Source organism: Corylus avellana, chromosome ca5 (genome assembly GCF_901000735.1).
Source record: "Corylus avellana chromosome ca5, CavTom2PMs-1.0".
NCBI lineage: Eukaryota > Viridiplantae > Streptophyta > Magnoliopsida > Fagales > Betulaceae > Corylus > Corylus avellana.
The window spans coordinates 27,453,241-27,471,371 of record NC_081545.1 but is presented as its reverse complement, the minus strand read 5'-3'; the positions used below and the strand labels follow the sequence as shown (position 1 = coordinate 27,471,371).

At 35.6% G+C, this 18,131-nt stretch overlaps 1 protein-coding gene across 1 annotated transcript; it reads left to right on the top strand.

Moving 5' to 3' along the window:
* The first annotated feature begins 10,149 nt into the window (after positions 1–10,149).
* Positions 10,150–13,839, top strand: LOC132182064 (transcription factor MYB114-like). Its single transcript, XM_059595272.1, has 3 exons — positions 10,150–10,267; positions 10,474–10,603; positions 13,413–13,839. The coding sequence occupies exons 1-3, from the start codon at positions 10,150–10,152 to the stop codon at positions 13,837–13,839; spliced, it is 675 nt and encodes a 224-aa protein (XP_059451255.1).
* Positions 13,840–18,131: the final 4,292 nt, after the last annotated feature.

The following is an 18,131-nucleotide window of genomic DNA, read 5'->3' as shown; positions in this document are numbered from 1 at the left end:
ATTGAAGGTAGAATAGTATAGGGTTGGTGAAATAGTATAGGGTTGGTGAAATAGTATAGGGTTGGTGAAATAGTAAAATGAGGGTATAATTGTAAATTGAAGATAGAATGAGGGTATAATTGTAAATTGACGGTAGAATAGTGTTTGATTTTCTCCTATAAATAGAGCTCTTCTCCTTCAGAATTTTCACCACTCATCTCCTCTCCCATCTCTTGCATATATTCTTCCTTCTTCCGCTTTTTACTCGGTCTTTCTTCTTTCTAAGAGTGTTTACTCAGAACAGAGAGAGAAAGGGCGAGACCAAGCGCTACATGAAAGAAAGAACACAAGAGATAGCGGACTTTAGAAATTAGTTTCAAAAGATATACTAGTGGTGTTAGTCATATTGGAGCAACTAGATTCCTTCATACCACTTTTAGCTTCAGTCTAGAGGTAAGTAAATTCACTACCCCTTCTAAAATTACTTCATGTCATGCTATTTATTCATTCTTTAGTAAATTGTAAATGATTATTTTATTTACTTATTATGAAGTTATGTTGCATGCATGAAGGATTTCTAAAAGAATTATTTAGAAAGTTTATATTTCTTTAAAGGCTTTTTAAGCACAACAAGTTTATATTTGGAAAAGTTTTCATTTTAAGAAAAGAAAGTTGAGAAATGATGATGATTATAAGAAAGAAAAATGATGATAAACCCTCCTACATGTTGCCCTAAGATGCATAAAAAGAAGTACAAAAAAAAGTACAAGAGATGAGATAAACGTTTATGAAATGAGGGCACATGTATGGAAGAGAGTATTTTTGGCCCTAAGATAAGATAAGATGAGAGTTCGGTACCGATACTCGGGTGGAGGCGAAACCACTGAAGGAGGCTATGCCAGAAGGTGGTATTCCATCAACAGACCGTTGAGTGCACCAAGAAAAAGAGTTAATTGACGGTTGGGCATGGCTGAGGCCACAGTTCAGTGCCATGGTCACAAGGACCCGCAACCCTCGTGCACAGGGGTAATAGTGTACATGGGCCTTATTATGAGAAAATGAATCTATATTTTCAACGATGATATGCTATGATGATTTACAGAGATAATTTATACTGATGATTTATAATGATGCATCATGATGATGATTTATAAAGATGATTTACAACGATGATCTATTACTAGATGTAATAGTATGTATATGTTACGGGAGATGCAACCGTACATACAGATATTATTATGGCTAGAATTATATTTATTTGCGAAAATGATTTTCAAAACTGAGAACAAGGAGTAAAACTATTTATGGTTGTGGATGTTACTTGTTGGGCCCCCTTTGGGCTCATTCAGTTTTATTTCTTGTTTTCAGGTAGAAAGGATGCTGGAATAGGAGGCCGGAATGGGGTGGGAATAATTATTAATTTTCAAAGTCTTTTCATATAAGTTATTGTAATGATATGATATTCCGCAACTAAAATTTAATGTTTTCTAATTTCGCTTGTAATAAAATCTCTTGAATAATGTTTTATACATTTTTCGTATCCTTTAAAATCAAGTACTCTGATAGACCTTATAGATCTTTGCAAGAACTTTTGTTGTAAAAGAAGAAAAAGTGGCAAACTCAGCCTTAACGGGCTGGGGATGTTACAATTTTGGTATCAGAGCAAAGGTTATAAGGTTCTGGCAGATTTTTTTTAATTAAAAAAAAAAAAAAAAAAAAAAAATTTTGGGGGGTTAATGAGAAGCCACATTCCGGCCAAGTAGAGTGTGCATTGTTGTGTGGTCTCTAATAAATGATGCATGAGCATTTTTCTAATGGTTAATTTTTTTGGTTATTAAAAAAAAAAAAAAAAAAAAACAAAAATCATCTTAGTGTGATTAATTTGGAGGATTTTATTATTGTGATCATGTTAATGACGGAGATGAATTTTTATTTTATAGATAGGTTGTGATCTATAGTATCTGCCTATTTGGATTTGCGGCAGTTTTCTAGAGTATCGATTGATAAGGATATATTTTAAGGTGTCTCGAGGATTTAGAAAAGATTATTGATCATGATTTAAAAATCGTATGATGATTTTATAAGATTTAGGTTACGAGATGATTTGTGAAATTAATTTGGTGACAAAATGGTTTTATTGATTTAGGTTGTGAGACAAATGGTGTAAGTGACTTAGTAACGAATGGTCTTATGGATGTCGGTTGTGAAATGATTCTTGAACTGAATTAATGATATAAGAGTTTATATGAGTTTTTGGTAATGGCTAAGGTTTGGTCGATGACAATAATGATACTATGATTGATGTTATAATATATGGATTGATGAATAAGGATTACGTAATGGCATGAAGTGAATGCCTAAGTATTGCAGGGATAAATGCAAATAAGGTATACCCTAGAATCTATAAGATATTTTGAGATATAAAGTTGTGGTTTAAGGATTTTGATATTTTCAAATGATTGTGATGACTTTAAGGTACAATTCATGAAATCTTTGAGGTGATTCTTAGAATTTGAGGTGCTAGGTTTTCTGTAATTGAGGTAAATTATATTGAAGTGATACTTAAAGTTTTGACGATGAATTAGTGCTCCTAGGTTGTGGATAATATTTAAATTTTGAGGCATTAGTGGATATGAAATTATGAGAAATTTTAGTTACATGCCAAAGCTTTTGATATAATTTTCTTTTACTAAGTAAAGATAATGGATTATTATTCTTGAGATAAATTGAAGCATAAAGGTAAGAGTTGAAAGACAATATAATACAGTGATATAATATAGTGACATGATCTAAATTTTCTCTTATAAGATATATGTTCAATGATATTAAGGTATTTTAGAGGTTGATAACATGTGATGGTGCATACTTAGATGTTTTATTGAGTGATTAACTTTTTTAAACAGATTGTTTGTTTAAAGGAAGTTATTACAATGACAGAATGATTTCATAATGAATATTAAATGAGTACTGAATGATTACGAAAAGAAATGTTTGGAGAACAAGCTCCTTATAATATTACATACCAGTGTCCATCAAAAAAAAAAAAAAAAGGAATTTGTTGCATAAAGAGACACGTGGTAATGATGAGCAGATGATTCCTCAGAGCTGCTCCAGGAAAATTATTTCTGCATAGAGAAAACCTAGTATGAGCAGAATCGTATATATTTATATAATTGAATTATCAAAGAGAATATTTATTTCTAATGAGATACCTGACTAGAGCGTGTGCGGAGAGACTTGCAACACCCCTGAACATCGACCCGGAGTTTTTCGTGCTGTCGCTGGAGACGTTCGGTATTCTTCTCCATTTCTAGCATCTTTGGTCCCAAGTATTCTGCGTAAGATAACACCATCTTTTTCAACTGAGTATTCTCCTGCTTCAAATCCACGTGTTTTCGTTTGTAGTATTTGAGCATTCGCTGTAAGACCCCGATTTGGTTTCTTGAGACTTTCAGCTCAACATTTCTGGCACTCAAACGTTGTGCCATGTCAGAAACTGAAGCAGCACCTTGGATACTGAATGACAATGAGTTATTAATAGCATCAGTATCCGACCTATCAGCTAAGAACGTTTGATCCCGTGGAATTACGAAACCTTTGGCCACTGCTACAGCAGTAGAATCATGGAGCATGACAGAATCGTGAATAGTGATAGGACGATTGTCAAAGACAAAAGTTGGCTGCCATACATCAGGATAGGTAGCAAGTTCATTAGGGTGTGCAACAGGTACAACGGGAGGTATAGCAGGCACTTCAGGAGAAATAGCAGGCACGTCCAGTTACACGTTAGGCATAACAATAGATTGTGTTGCAGGAGCAACATTCAAATCGATGTTGTTAACGGATGATGATGATGCTCCCATATTTAGGAGAGTAAGGAAAAATAGTTGAGAATACGAAGAAATTTGGGAGAGATGAAGTACTGAGAAGAGACTAAGCGTTAGGAACTGAAGAAATTTTGTGAAGTTTCTGGAAGCAGCAGACGAGTGGCTTTAAAGGAATTTTTCACTTCAGGTGAAATAAACAGTAAACAACAAAGCGTTAGGCGACCTCGGGCCGCGATGGAAATTTTGTCAAAAGATTCCGTGGAAGTAGGATCTTGTCTCCTGTCATAAATTCGACTGAGCTCATTTTTCAAACCCACTGTTCAATCAACGACTTCAAATACCATGCGTGGGCAACTGAATGAATTGTCATGCCAACGCGCACCACGCGCTCGTTTATTACCAGAAATCTTTCCTATAAATTCCCACCTCTTTCTCCATTGCAACACATGCCTTCTGATCATACCCCTTCGCCTGAAATCTTCTGTTAATAGCCTTCCATACAATGAAAGCTCGACTTTTCTCCCAGTTGAGCGTATCCTCAAGAGAAAAAAAAAATGCAGCATCACGACTTGATTCACAAACCCAACACCTTATACTCTCAAAAACCATTGAAGCAAGATTATCGTTGATCATGTCCTGAGAAAGCAAGATTATCCTTGATCATGCTTCTCAGGCTAAATATCTCTCTTTTCTTCAAGTCTTCGTAAATGACAGAAGAGAGAGAGCATCTGATGTGGGTATTTTGAAAGTCTCACATACATGCCATGTCCTGAAATGCTTTTCAAATCTTCATTTCTAGAAAGCAACAGGACTATCTTTCTCTCTTTTCTCTTCTTGACCTTGCAAGACCCAAGGGAGAGAAATTATAACATGTGTGTTTTGGGACATCCAGCTTGGAAACTTACCCATATCCTACTTTGCTTGCTTATCAATTTCATCTCTAGAACGCAGCAAGCACAATATGTATTAGTCAAGAATGGATGAGAATCTTACATTTGATGTAATCGTTTATTTCGTTTGAGTTGAAATCATAATTACGAGTTTCTATTGTTGAGTTATGATTTATCAAGTAAAGATGTAGTACTGAAAGATTTTCGCTGATATTGTAGCATCAACACAAAAGTTGGGATGAGAAAATAGAAACGGTTGTGTATTTAGAATGAATCGAATTATGATGTCATTTCTGAGGTATATTCATGTAATGATGTTTTTGGAAAATATAAACTGTAGAATGTTGGTGCTATTTACTTTTACAGGTTTATGATGGTGAGAAGTTAATAATTATTAGAGCATCATATTAAAATTTGGTATGCATGATTTGGAATACTGAGATACTAAAGAGAATATAGGCGGGGATGATTTTTACACCTTTTTGATAAGATTGATTAAATTAGATCGAGAGAATTATTGCAGGCTTGAAATGAGGACTATGATGTTTGGAGGTATAAACTATTGATCACATGATTTATTAATTTGATGTTTAAACCTTGATTGTAGACTGCTGATGAATAACTCGATTGTTGTTATTGAGGTTGGAAAGAAACAATGGAAAAGATTTTGAAGTAAGATTTTAGTGTGAATTGATGAATGATTGGAGAAATTGAGACTTTAGACTGTGAATAAGATTTACTCATAGAAGAAGGAGATGGAATTTCAATATGATAAAAGAGAGTAAGCTTTGATGAAGGATTGAAAGGAATATTATCTGAATCCCTCAACTTGAAGATTGGACGATAATATTATAGGTTTTAATTTAGAGGACGAAATTCTAATAAGGAGGGAAGATTGTAGTGTCCCAGAATTTTCAAAGCTATTTAAATAGATTATTTTGATAATGATGTTATTTTAATATCCATTGTAGCTAAGGATTTTAATTCTTGGGAAATTTATGAGAGTGGTAATTAGAGAATGGTAATTGGTGAAATAGTATAGGGTTGGTGAAATAGTAAAATGAGGGTATAATTGTGAATTGAAGATAGAATGAGGGTATAATTGTAAATTGAAGGTGGAATAGTGTAGGGTTGGTGGAATAGTGTAGGGTTGGTGGAATAGTATAGGGTTGGTGAAATAGTAAAGGGTTGGTGGAATAGTGTAGGGTTGGTGGAATAGTATAGGGTTGGTGGAATAGTGTAGGGTTGGTGGAATAGTATTTGATTTTCTCCTATAAATAGAGCTCTTCTCCTTCAGAATTTTCACCACTCATCTCCTCTCCCATCTCTTGCATATATTCTTCCTTCTTCCGTTTTTTACTCGGTCTTTCTTCTTTCTAAGAGTGTTTACTCAGAACAGAGAGAGAAAGGGCGAGACAAAGCGCTACAAGAAAGAAAGAACACAAAAGATAGCGGACTTTAGAAATTAGTTTCAAAAGATATACTAGTGGTGTTAGTCATATTGGATCAACTAGATTCCTTCATACCACTTTTAGCTTCAGTCTAGAGGTAAGTAAATTCACTACCCCTTCTAAAATTACTTCATGTCATGCTATTTATATATTCTTGTCATGCTATTTATATATTCTTGTATCAAACTGTAAATGATTATTTTATTTACCTGTCATTGAGATATGTTGCATGCATGAAGGATTTCTAAAAGAATTATTTAGAAAGTTTATATTTCTTTAAATGCTTTTTAAGCACAACAAGTTTATATTTGGAAAAGTTTCCATTTTAAGAAAAGAAAGTTGAGAAATGATGATGATTATAAGAAAGAAAAAAGATGATAAACCCTCATACATGTTGCCCTAAGATGCATCAAAAGAAGTACAAAGAAAAGTACAAGAGATGAGATAAATGTTTATGAAATGAGGGCACATGTATGGAGGAGAGTATTTTTGGTCCCAAGATAAGATAAGATGAGAGTTCGGTACCGATACTCGGATGGAGGCGAAACCACTGAAGGAGGCTATGCCAGAAGGTGGTATTCCATCAACTAGACCGTTGAGTGCACCAAGAAAGAGTTAATTGACGGGCGGGCATGGCTGAGGCCTCAGTTCAGTGCCATGGTCACAGGACCCGCAACCCTCGTGCACAGGGGTAATAGTGTACATGGGCCTTATTATGAGAAAATGATACTATATTTTCAACGATGATATGCTATGATGATTTACAGAGATTATTTATAATGATGCATTATGATGATGATTTATAAAGATGATTTACACCGATGATCTATTACTAGATGTAATAGTATGTATATGTTACGGGAGATGCAACCGTACATACAGATATTATTATGGCTAGAATTATATTTATTTGCGAAAATGATTTTCAAACCTGAGAACAAGGAGTAAAACTATTTATGGTTGTGGATTTTACTTGCTGGGCCCCCTTTGGGCTCATTCAGTTTTATTTCTTGTTTTCAGGTAGAAAGGATGCTGGAATAGGAGGCCGGAATGGGGTGGGCATAATTATTAATTTTCAAAGTCTTTTCATATAAGTTATTGTAATGATATGATATTCCGCAACTAAAGTTTAATGTTTTCTAATTTCGCTTGTAATAAAATCTCTTGAATAATGTTTTATACATTTTTCGTATCCTTTAAAATCAAGTACTCTGATAGACCTTATAGATCTTTGCAAAAACTTTTGTTGTAAAAGAAGAAAAGTGGCAAACTCAGCCTTAACGGGCTGGGGATGTTACAATAAGTCTACAAGTTAATCATATGATTCATGTACAATGATAATCACAATTGATTCAATTGAATTAAACAATATATTACTTATAACTACAAGTCTACAATTTAATTAAAGCATTATTAGATACTTTGCGAATTTAGGATTTAGGAGTTTGAACATTACCATTTACCATTAAATATTAAGTTCAATTCAAAAAAAAAAGATTATAAGTAAATATGATAAGAATTTAAATAATTAATCATATGAATCATATGATGTAATTTAATGAGACTATATAATTATATAATATCAAATTAAGTAATTGACATTAGATTCAACAATGTGTTACTTATAATTACAATTGAAGTATTAATGTATTTTTTGAACATTTTTTAGAAAAAGAAATTTAACCATTTTTTGAACTTATTTTATATGTTTTGTGTTGAACTTTTTTTATATTTTTTTTTATATGTTGTGACAGTTGTCTGAAATCTGAACTTTTTTTTGTATGTTGTGTTGATTTTTTTTTTTTTTAAAAAAAAGTTAACCGGTTATGATTTAATATTTAAGAAATTTTTTTTAAAGTACAAGTAAATGTAAATTTTGGGTCAAATATTTTTGATTTTTCAATATGGGCTCTTTTTATAGCAATTGGGCCCAAGAAGATATTAAAAATACAAGAAAAAAAAATGAGGGTAAAAAAAAGCCCAAAAAAATAAGCCCAAAAAGCCTTAAAGAAAGCCCAAAAAGCCCAAAAAAAAAAGCTCAATTTTAAAAAAGCGGTTAGCGGGCGGTTATCTATTTCACTAATCGCTAACCGGCGGTTAACCGCTAACCGCTAACCGTTAAGCGGTTAGCGGTTGCGGTTAGTGAAATCTACTAACCGCTAAGGCGGTTACGGTTAGTGGTTATTGCCACTAACCGCTAACCATAACCGCCTTTGTACCCCTACTTCCCAATTATCACCGCCACCCAAAATATCTCCTTGATTTTCCTCTCTCTTTCGCTGTTGGGGAAATAACCGATAAGAGAACATGCATGCACCTTTGCCGTGAAGGTGGAGTTGGAGTAGTCGGTCTCGATTAAAGAGGTGTGGCTAATTATGAGGATGTTAGGAAATTCGTCCTCAAGCGGTCAAGCCTCTGGCAAAGTTAGACCTTTCGTTTATCGCGGATAAAATTAAGATAAATAAATAAAAAATTAAAACTAAATAATATAACTAACAATATATATATATATATATATATATATATATATATATAAAACATCAAATGCAAAATTCACCATGTTTTACATTTATGTGGTTTCACGACACTGTTTACATTTATGAACTCTCATTTGACAAATGGCAAGATGTGGATGGTTATAACGATAAATATTTTTTTTCCTTTTTTTTTATTATTATTTTTTTTAATTTTTTTATCCCATGAATCGAATCTTGTCCACATAATACAAGTGGACAAAATTCCGAATTAAGAGCATGCAGGAAAAGTAGAGCCATTTTATTTTTAGGGTAAGCAAAGAAAATAAGTAAAGATTATCCTAGCTAAGAGCACTTACAATATCCCTGTACCCTTTTTTCCCTTATTCAATTAAAAAAAAAAAAAAAAAAAGAGAGAAAAGAAGCACTTACGATAGGTTTTTTTTTTTTTAAGAGTTTAACTTCAATGTGGTCATAGCACAAAACCCTTACCCACCATTTGAAGTTGACACTTTATCTTAGAAAAATCAAAATGAGAACAAAACACTAAATTATTCTGTCTTCTCTCAATTGAAAAAAAATAAAAATTAGAAGGGTGGTGGGAGGAGCACCGGCACATGGGGGTGGCTGCGCGCCACCCACACGGGGCCAACGGAGAGAGAGAGAGACGGAGGCGGTGGCGGATCCGGGCGGAAGCAAGTGGTGGTTCAAATGGTTGTGGGAGAAATAATCATGTGTTTTGCCAACATATATTTTTCTTGCAATTTTCCTGTAGAGCTGATGCGTCAAATTCTGAGTGGTGGGCACAAAACCTTTGTTTTGTGCCATGACCACACAGAAGATGCACACTTTTTTTAATTGTTTTAAATTTGAAGAATATCGAATATATATATTCTTTTTTTTTTCTTTTCAAAATATAAATTTTTTACTTACCTAGTTACCTTCATATTTTTGACAAAATTCAATCACAATCTTCAATAAAAAGCAAAGAGATGAGAGAGAAAAAAATAAAAATTGTATTAGAATCATGGATAGGATACAATGGAAATATATCAGTAGCTCTATCGCATACTCAATATTTAAGGAAGTAAAGAGAAGCTTGTAATTATTATTATTATTTTTAGTTTTTTTAGGGAAGAAAAGTAGCTATAAAGTAGCTCTTAAATACTCAAGCAAGCCAGGGGGTCGAGAGCCAAATATTGGATTTTTTTTTTTTTTTTTTTAAAAAAAAAACTATGTATTCATTGTAATTATCATTCCGTTATTAGGGATCGTATAAATTTTTTTTCCCAACTTTTGGGGGCCATAAATTTGTTTTTGTTTTGGGGTGACTGGGTGCGGGGGTAGGTGGGTTTGGTTGGCCACTGGATTGACAATTTGATGTGAAGTCTGCAACACGTGGATTTTGTGGACGTTGGACATTCACGTAGGCGAAATGTGTCAATATACAGGAAGTGCTGCATGCTTGGGACAAACTAAAAAAGGAAATCGCTTAGAGGTACTTTAATCAACTATCAATCCGCCCTCCATGGAGCACTCTTTCGGTGTGAGAAAAGGTACATGGACTAAAGAGGAAGATATCCTTCTCAGGCACTGGGTTGAGAACCATGGAGAAGGAAAGTGGCATCAAATTCCTCACAGAGCAGGTAGTTCAGGAGAGAGAGAGAGAGAGAGAGAGAGAGAGAGAGATTAATATTCTTTTATTAAGCAAGTTCATTTTTTTTTTTTTTTTACATATATATAATCCAAGAAAATAAAATGTGAGTTTTGTTTTCAATATTAATGCAGTATCCTCATTAATTGGAGCTTAATTAGAAGTTTAAATGATTGGGTACGTTGGTGCAATTTGCAGGCTTAAATAGATGCCGGAAAAGCTGTAGAATGAGGTGGCTGAACTACCTAAAGCCAAATGTCAAGCGAGGAGGCTTTGCCGCAGACGAAGTTGATCTGATTATCAGGCTCCATAAACTCTTAGGCAACAGGCAAGTGTAGCTAGTTAATATAATATAATTCCAACTGATAAGACAGGATGGGATCAGCAGTTAGACATACATGACCTCATGCAAGCATCAAATTAATAACTCTCAACGGCTCTTTCTTTTTTCCCTTTTCCCGAGAATATATGGAACGTTTATATGTTTATATATCAGAGAGAGGAGAGAGAGATTGCGAGAGCTTGCTCTTTCTTTATACGAGCAGAGCATGAAAGCATTTATATATATGTTCTGCGTATGCGTGTTTGTCTTAATATTATAATCCAAGGCTAGCTCTAGTTTGTCGACCCTTTTAACGATCTTAGCAACAAAAGAGATTTTTTTCTTTTTTAACTGAAAGGGATGAGTGTGACAATTGGTAATTTGTGGAGACAACGTATAAATGAGTGCTGGTTGAGAGGGAACCCTTAATTCTACCAGACATCTGTTAAAAGATAAAATCTAATCAAGTCAAGCATATCCAAGTAAGACAACAATCCCATGATTTACTCCTCTATGTTTCATTGGATTGCATATTACTCTCCAGCACAACCTATGGTTCACGTCATGATATATGGGATGTGTTCCATTCATATGCCTATATATTGTTCTCTCTTCTAACATTCAAATTACTAAATAAAGATGTAGTCCTTTGTGTTTTCTTCTTCTTCCCTTTCTTCTTCTTCTCTTTACAAACTTTCTTCCTTTAGTCTGTATTTTCACATGATATCAGAGCAATAAATCGACTAACGTCGTTCTAGTTCCTTTTTCGCTGTCTCTTTGTGTCATTTCATTAAGCACCTTAGCCGCATCACATATGTTTGTTGAGTCGCATGTTGCAAGCTCACTCCTTCTCCACAGTTACCGCACACCGACATCAACCTTTGGTCATCGCAGTGAAATCTAACCATCCATTGTTGGTTTTGCGGAGATTCGACCACCCTTGGTATTTGCGGCGAGATCCAACCGTCCCTTGAAAATTTACAGCGAGATCCAATTGCTCCTTGGAATTTTACGGCGAGATCCGACCCCCTTGGTGTTTTTGTGGCGAGATCCGACCGCGCCCAGTGGTTTATGGCAAGATTCAACCGACAAATGGCCAATTATTTGTTTTTGTTTATCAAACTGAAGGAAGTTCTTACCATCAGTTTGCGGGGAGTGTTAAAAGATAAAATCTGATCAAGTCAAGCATATTCAAACAAGGCAACAATCCTATGATTTACTCCTCCATATTTCATGGGATTGCATATTACTCCCCATCACAACCCATGATTCACACCATGATATATGGGATGTGTTCCATTCATATGCCTATATTTTGTTCTCTCTTGTAACACTTAAATCACTAAATAAAGATGTAGTCCTTTGTGTTCTCTTCTTCTTCCCTTTCTTCTTCTTCTCTTTACAAATTTTCTTTCTTTAGTCTATATTTTCACAACATCATCATCCAAACCTCCTTCAAAACCAAAAATTCCAGTAGCTGGTTATAGCCATTCCAACCCTCCTAACAATTGTCCATGTTTCAAATGCCAAGATATTTGTCACATTGCTTCTAATTATCTTGTTGAGGTGCAACAGTGACACTCTTCTTACGTGAACAACTCTTAAAATATGCTTTGCGGGTACAATTTCAAATGCAATAAAAGGTTTTGGCTTTCTTCACTCGACACTAATTGGTTTTCACATCAGATGGTCAAAGACTTGATTAACAAGTGGTATCAGAGTTAGGATCATGGGTTCGAGTTGCAGGAGCGTCACGTTGAGGTGCAACCGTGTTGCTCTGCTCACGTGGATGACTCTTAGAACATGCCTTGCGGAATGCCCGTAAAATTATTTCTCCTCTAGACAAAGATGAAAGCGAAGACATGAGATTTAGGTGAACCAATATATGATGAGGATGTAGACAAAAAGGAAATTAAATGGTATAATGCGGATTAGGGGATTCCTTGGGGGCCGGGGTTGTAGGAGTTAGCTAGAGTGCAGTTGATGTAAAAGAGTCATTCGACTATATAGCTAACTAATGTGCTTGTGTGCATGCTCAATAAATCCATATAGGCTTGGAAACTCGAGAAACAGTGTAAATTTAAACAGACAAACTAAGGTGGCTCTTAGCTCCGCCAAAATTAGCTCATTTACCACCCTACACCTGTCTTTTTCAGTTTGGTAAGAACTTTTATTCAATGTGAATGAGAATGGAAAGAATTCCAAACTTTCCTTAAAAGCTCATTATAATTGCATAACATGATCTAATTTTAGGAACTAGATCCTCTCTTGTTAGTTATATTTGATGTGTATTTTTGTCTATTCACTTTTTGAGGAGACAAAATTACTCTTCAAATATAACTAACTATATACTCTCTAATTCAAATGAACTGGAGACAATCCAAATTCATAATGGACAAAGTTTTCCTTCAAACTGGGTTAAAGGAATTTCCTTCAACTTATTCTATAAAAATGACATGTGTCTATTTTCTTAATAATATGTGTGAGATGTACAAGAGTTTTTAATAAAATTTATTTCAACTTTGTCCTTACTATTAAAAAAAATGTGTATCTCACATATTTAAGGGACACATGTCCTTTTTATAGACTAGATTGAAGAAAATTCATCCAACCTAGTTTGAAAGAAAACTTTGTCAATTCCTAATTTTGTTAATGAAAACAAATGGAGTTTGACCGTCTACTTTCTCTCTCTTTCTTTTCCCCCCTTATTTTTTATGCATGCTAATGTGGTCTTTTTTTATAAGCATGCCTAATATATAGTTAATTGAATATTTATTGAACATTTTGGTGACGTTTATATGCTATGTTTGTGTAGATGGTCACTAATTGCAGGTAGGCTTCCAGGAAGAACAGCTAATGATGTGAAAAACTTTTGGAATTCACACTTAAGCAAGAAGGAAACTTCTAGCACTAAAGACACAAAAGAAAAGGCACAAGACATTTTGAAAGTGAAAGTGATAAAACCTCGACCTCAAACTTTGTCCAAAAAATTTACTTGGGTAAGTGGAAAACCTACAACTCCAGAAAGGTTTGAACCAAATGTCAATACGAGCAACATATCTCCAACATTAATGTCATCAAAAAGTATGATTAAGTGGTGGGAATACTTGTTAGATGACAAAGAAGATGACATAAGAGCCACATGCTCCGGAAGTGGGTTAGATAAAGAGCCCAACAAGGATCTTTGGGCTGACATAATATATAGCATCAGAAGCAAAAGTTTGGAACATGTTTTACGATGATGATCCAAATTGCTTGGCTGACATCTCTTTTGACATGAGCTTTTGGAATTTTCTCAATGCTGAATAATGATTATAGAATTAGAAATCCTAGTCCTTTATTTAGTAGGATTATCATTATGAAAATTATCCATTAGGATTTAATCCTTTTCTCTCTCGATCTCTCTCTCTCTCTCTCTCTCTCTATTTGTGCATCCTAATTTCTACATGAACATGGCTTCCTATAAATAAAGCCCATGGGCCATGTCAATAAACTTTTACATTGTATGTAAAAAAGCTCAAGATCAATGTATTTTTCCTTGATGCTAGTGAAGTGATAATTTTGATAAATTAGGAAATAAATTCATTGTCAATTACGTTTTGTTTTTCTATTCACAATTATTTCGTTTTTTATAATGATTATAAGCATTTTATATTCATATAAAAAATTATTCTTGTTACAAGCATGCATGTAGTTGGGGTACGTTGTTGATGTTAGCCCCACACTTAAAAAAAAAAAAAAAAAAAAAAAAAAAAAAAAAAAAAAAAAAACACAGGGACGATTTAAGTGACTATTAGATTTGTGTTTAGTTTAACAGTGTTTTTACTAAAAAAAAATAAGGCTTGATTTTAAAATTAAATTATTAGAAGATATTTTCCTAAAAACGTTGCTTGCTTATAAGCATGTTTAAGGCCCAACCAGATATCAATTTATCCTAAGTTAAGGCCTAACTCAATATATTCTAAACGGTGCCGTCTTATATATTTTATCAATTTATCCTAAGTTAAGGCCTAACTCAATATATTCTAAACGGTGCCGTCTTATTTTACGTGAAACAACATCGTCTTGGGATTTATTAAATATATTCTTTGCTTTCAAATCCTAACCTTACATTTTCTTCTCTCTCCAATACTTTTCTATTACTTCAAGTCTTCAACACATCTCTTTCTTTCTCACTATCTCCCCTCTCTCTCTCACACACACATTTTGTTCTTTGTTTGACACATCGATTTGGTCAAGATACGAAGAACAAGCAAAAGAAGAACAAAGAGACTATTGTCAAGTAACACGAATTATTTTAAAGATTAAATGCTTAATTAGTGCTTGAATTTTATATATATATATATATATATTTTCACCTATGTTTCAACTTGTATCACTTCTAATACCTTTGTTATTGATAAAGAAGAGTTAGTACCTCCATAAATGAAACTAACGGATCGTCACGTTAGCCCAATCAAAACATGACACGTGTTTTATGTCCCAAAAAAATAAAAAATTTAATTTTTTTAAATGAATAAAAAGAACTTAAAAGAAAAATAAAAATAAAAATTGAGGGGTGGTTTGAAGCCACCCCTTTGTGCCTAATGGCCACCCCCATTTTTGGCCAATAGGGGTGGCTGACCACCCCTAATTTGGCCATTGGGGGTGATTTGACTTGCAAAATGGGGGTGGATCAACTACCCTTTGTTTGGCCTGGGGTGGTCTGGCCACCCCCGAGGGTAATTCACAATTTGTTTTTTTGTTTTTTTGTTTTTTAGACTTTTTTAGAGGTGATTAAATCACCATATGGCGTGGTTTCGGCCACCCCCAAATCGACCATGGGGTGGCTCAACGAGCCCCGATGGCCAAAACGTGCATCTCGCTACTCTAACCTTGACCTTTATGGCCTCTCTGTTTCCTCCCTTTTATATAGTCATTTAGGGATATGTCCAAATTATCCCTAGGCCTGTGTGGTTGACCTATTTCTCCATCTACTCATGAGCACTATAGTTGGTCTCTCGAGAAACTCTATGGGTGTGCTCTTTATGGGGTTGGTTTCTAGCCTCGTGGCTAGTTTAGCAAGTTGATCCACCCGACTGATCTATATTCCCTCTGGACTTGTTCCATTTTGATTTTCTTGAATTGGTCCTTCAACTCCGTGCCAAGGCCTTGGTGAGGTTCCTTTTCATTCGATCTTCTTTGGCTTTGTAGTCACCCAACACTTGACCAACCACCAATTTTGAATCATTGTGGATGGCCAAAAAAAAAAAAAAAAGCTCCACCTTGTATGATGAGGTGAGGACCAAGCCAACTCTATTAGCCCCTTGTTCGATTCCCTTATATGGGGCCAACTGATGGTCCAATTGATTGCGCGACTAACCACAAACCACAAATACCTGCAAAGAGGAATATAAAATAAGCTTGGAGACTTACCTAGGGAGCACCGGTGGTGTAAATACCTCTAATACTTAAGTTTGATAGGGATTTTGTGAAGAGAATGCTTTCTAGATATAAGGAGAATGCCCGATTGCTTTCTCATTAAAACAAATCAACCGATGAGGAGCCTAAGAACCTAGGGCAGAAGGATTGTTTTCCAAGCTGTTGAATACGGCCATGGAAGTATTGTGATTGCTGTTTGGCGATGGACAAAGCGCAGATGGCGGACGATCTCAACAGGATGTGGGGGAATTTCTCCCTCTCGGAGGTAGAGGGGACTAACATGGAAATCCAAAATCAGGCGTGGAAGGAAGGAACCAATCGAGGGAAAACCTGTTTGGTGGGGAAACTAATTGCGGATCATCTGGTGAGCAAGGAGATTATACGAGCCACCTTACTCCGGGGTTGGAAGCCGTCAGGGACACCCTCTTTCAAAGTGTTGGGGGCTAAAGATCACTGCCATCTCACGAATTGGATTTTTCTGGTGGATTTTGTGAATGAGATAGATAAGAAAAGAGAATTAGAAGGGAGGCCTTGGGTTTTTGAGGGCAACCTTTTTGCAATTGAGGATTATGATGGATTAACACCTCCAGCGAAGTACCTGTTTGATAAAGCCGCCTTTTGGGTCCAGATGATGAACCTCCCTTTGGCTTGTATGAGTTTGACTGTTGGTCACCAAATTGGGTCATTGATGGGTCATGTTGAAGAGGTGGATGTGGATGAAGGTGGTATAGGTTGGGGTGAAAGCCTGAGGGTCAAAATCACTCTTGATTTGCATAAACCACTGATGAGGGGAAAAGTAATAACAATTAATGGGGCTGCCATGTTGATTTCTTTTCAATATGAAAGGCTCCTCAAGTTTTGCTTTCGCTGTGGTGTGATCAAACATAGGGTAACGGGGTGCTCGGAGAGAATTGATGCTTGAAAACAAAATGCCCTAACTGAATTTAGGCCATGGCTTCGTGCGGCATCCCTAAAAAGGGTGTTCGGAGGAAGACTTGGACAGGGACCAGATAGAAGAGACCCTTCCCAGCCTAGACGTGACAACGCGGGAGGATATGGCAGACAAGATTTCGGTCAGCGTTATTCTCCTAGTAGGAAGAGACCGCCGAACCGAAGACAGGATGTGGGTGGAGAGTTTTCCGGGACGACGGAGAGTGGAGGGGGTTCACCGATGGAAAGGAATCTGTAGTCAAACTTTCCTTCCAAGCACAACTCGCCCACGACAGCTGGAGGCGTGAGGGAAGGAAATTTGAATTCCGAAAATCATGGGGGCGTGATGGGAGGAGAAAAAGGAGCTAAATCGCATGGGGAAATAAATGAAAATCTTTCTAACTTAATGGCTGGTATTGTAACACCCCAGTCCCATATTTGGAAGATGAAAAGAAGCTCACATAGAGTGGATGGTTTATAAAGATAGTCATAGGTGCTAGGTCCCACATTGCCTAGTTACTAGGTGAAACTAGGCTTTATAATGAATTCTAGGAAAGCTCCAAATTGACTAGTCCTTTTGGGATAATAGCGCAGATGTGGCTAGTGCTTTTACTTGGGTCGTTACAAGTAGTATTAGAGCCACCTAGTAACGCCAGGTCATGTGGTACTAAAGCACTACATGACGTGGCCCTGACGAGGACGTCAAGTATGGAGGAAAGAGATCCCCCGCACTCTTTTAGTTCGATTTCTAAACCCATAAAGGAATTCATGGATGAGCTGGCAAGAAAAGAATCTCAACTAAAAGAGCAAGAGGAGGGGGAAGGGCAAGCTGGTAATTCTGCTGCATGGAAAGGAGGGAGTGGGAAAAGGTCCTCTTCAAGCAATAGGGGAAACTTCAGAAAGCCCCCCTGAACTTCCAGTGATTTTGACAAACCCCCCCTGAATTTTCAAAACTCTCACTTAGGCCTCCTGAACTTTGATTTTCTCTCATTTTGGACCCTTTTAACTTTTTATACCCATTTTACCCTCGACTAAAACTACGCCGTTTTGGACTTAAACAAAACTACGTCGTTTTTACTCCAAAACTACACCGTTTTGAGCTTCAGAACTACATCACCACCCAACCCAAAACGACGTCGTTTTGGTCATTAATATTAAAAAAATAATAATAAATAAAATAAAT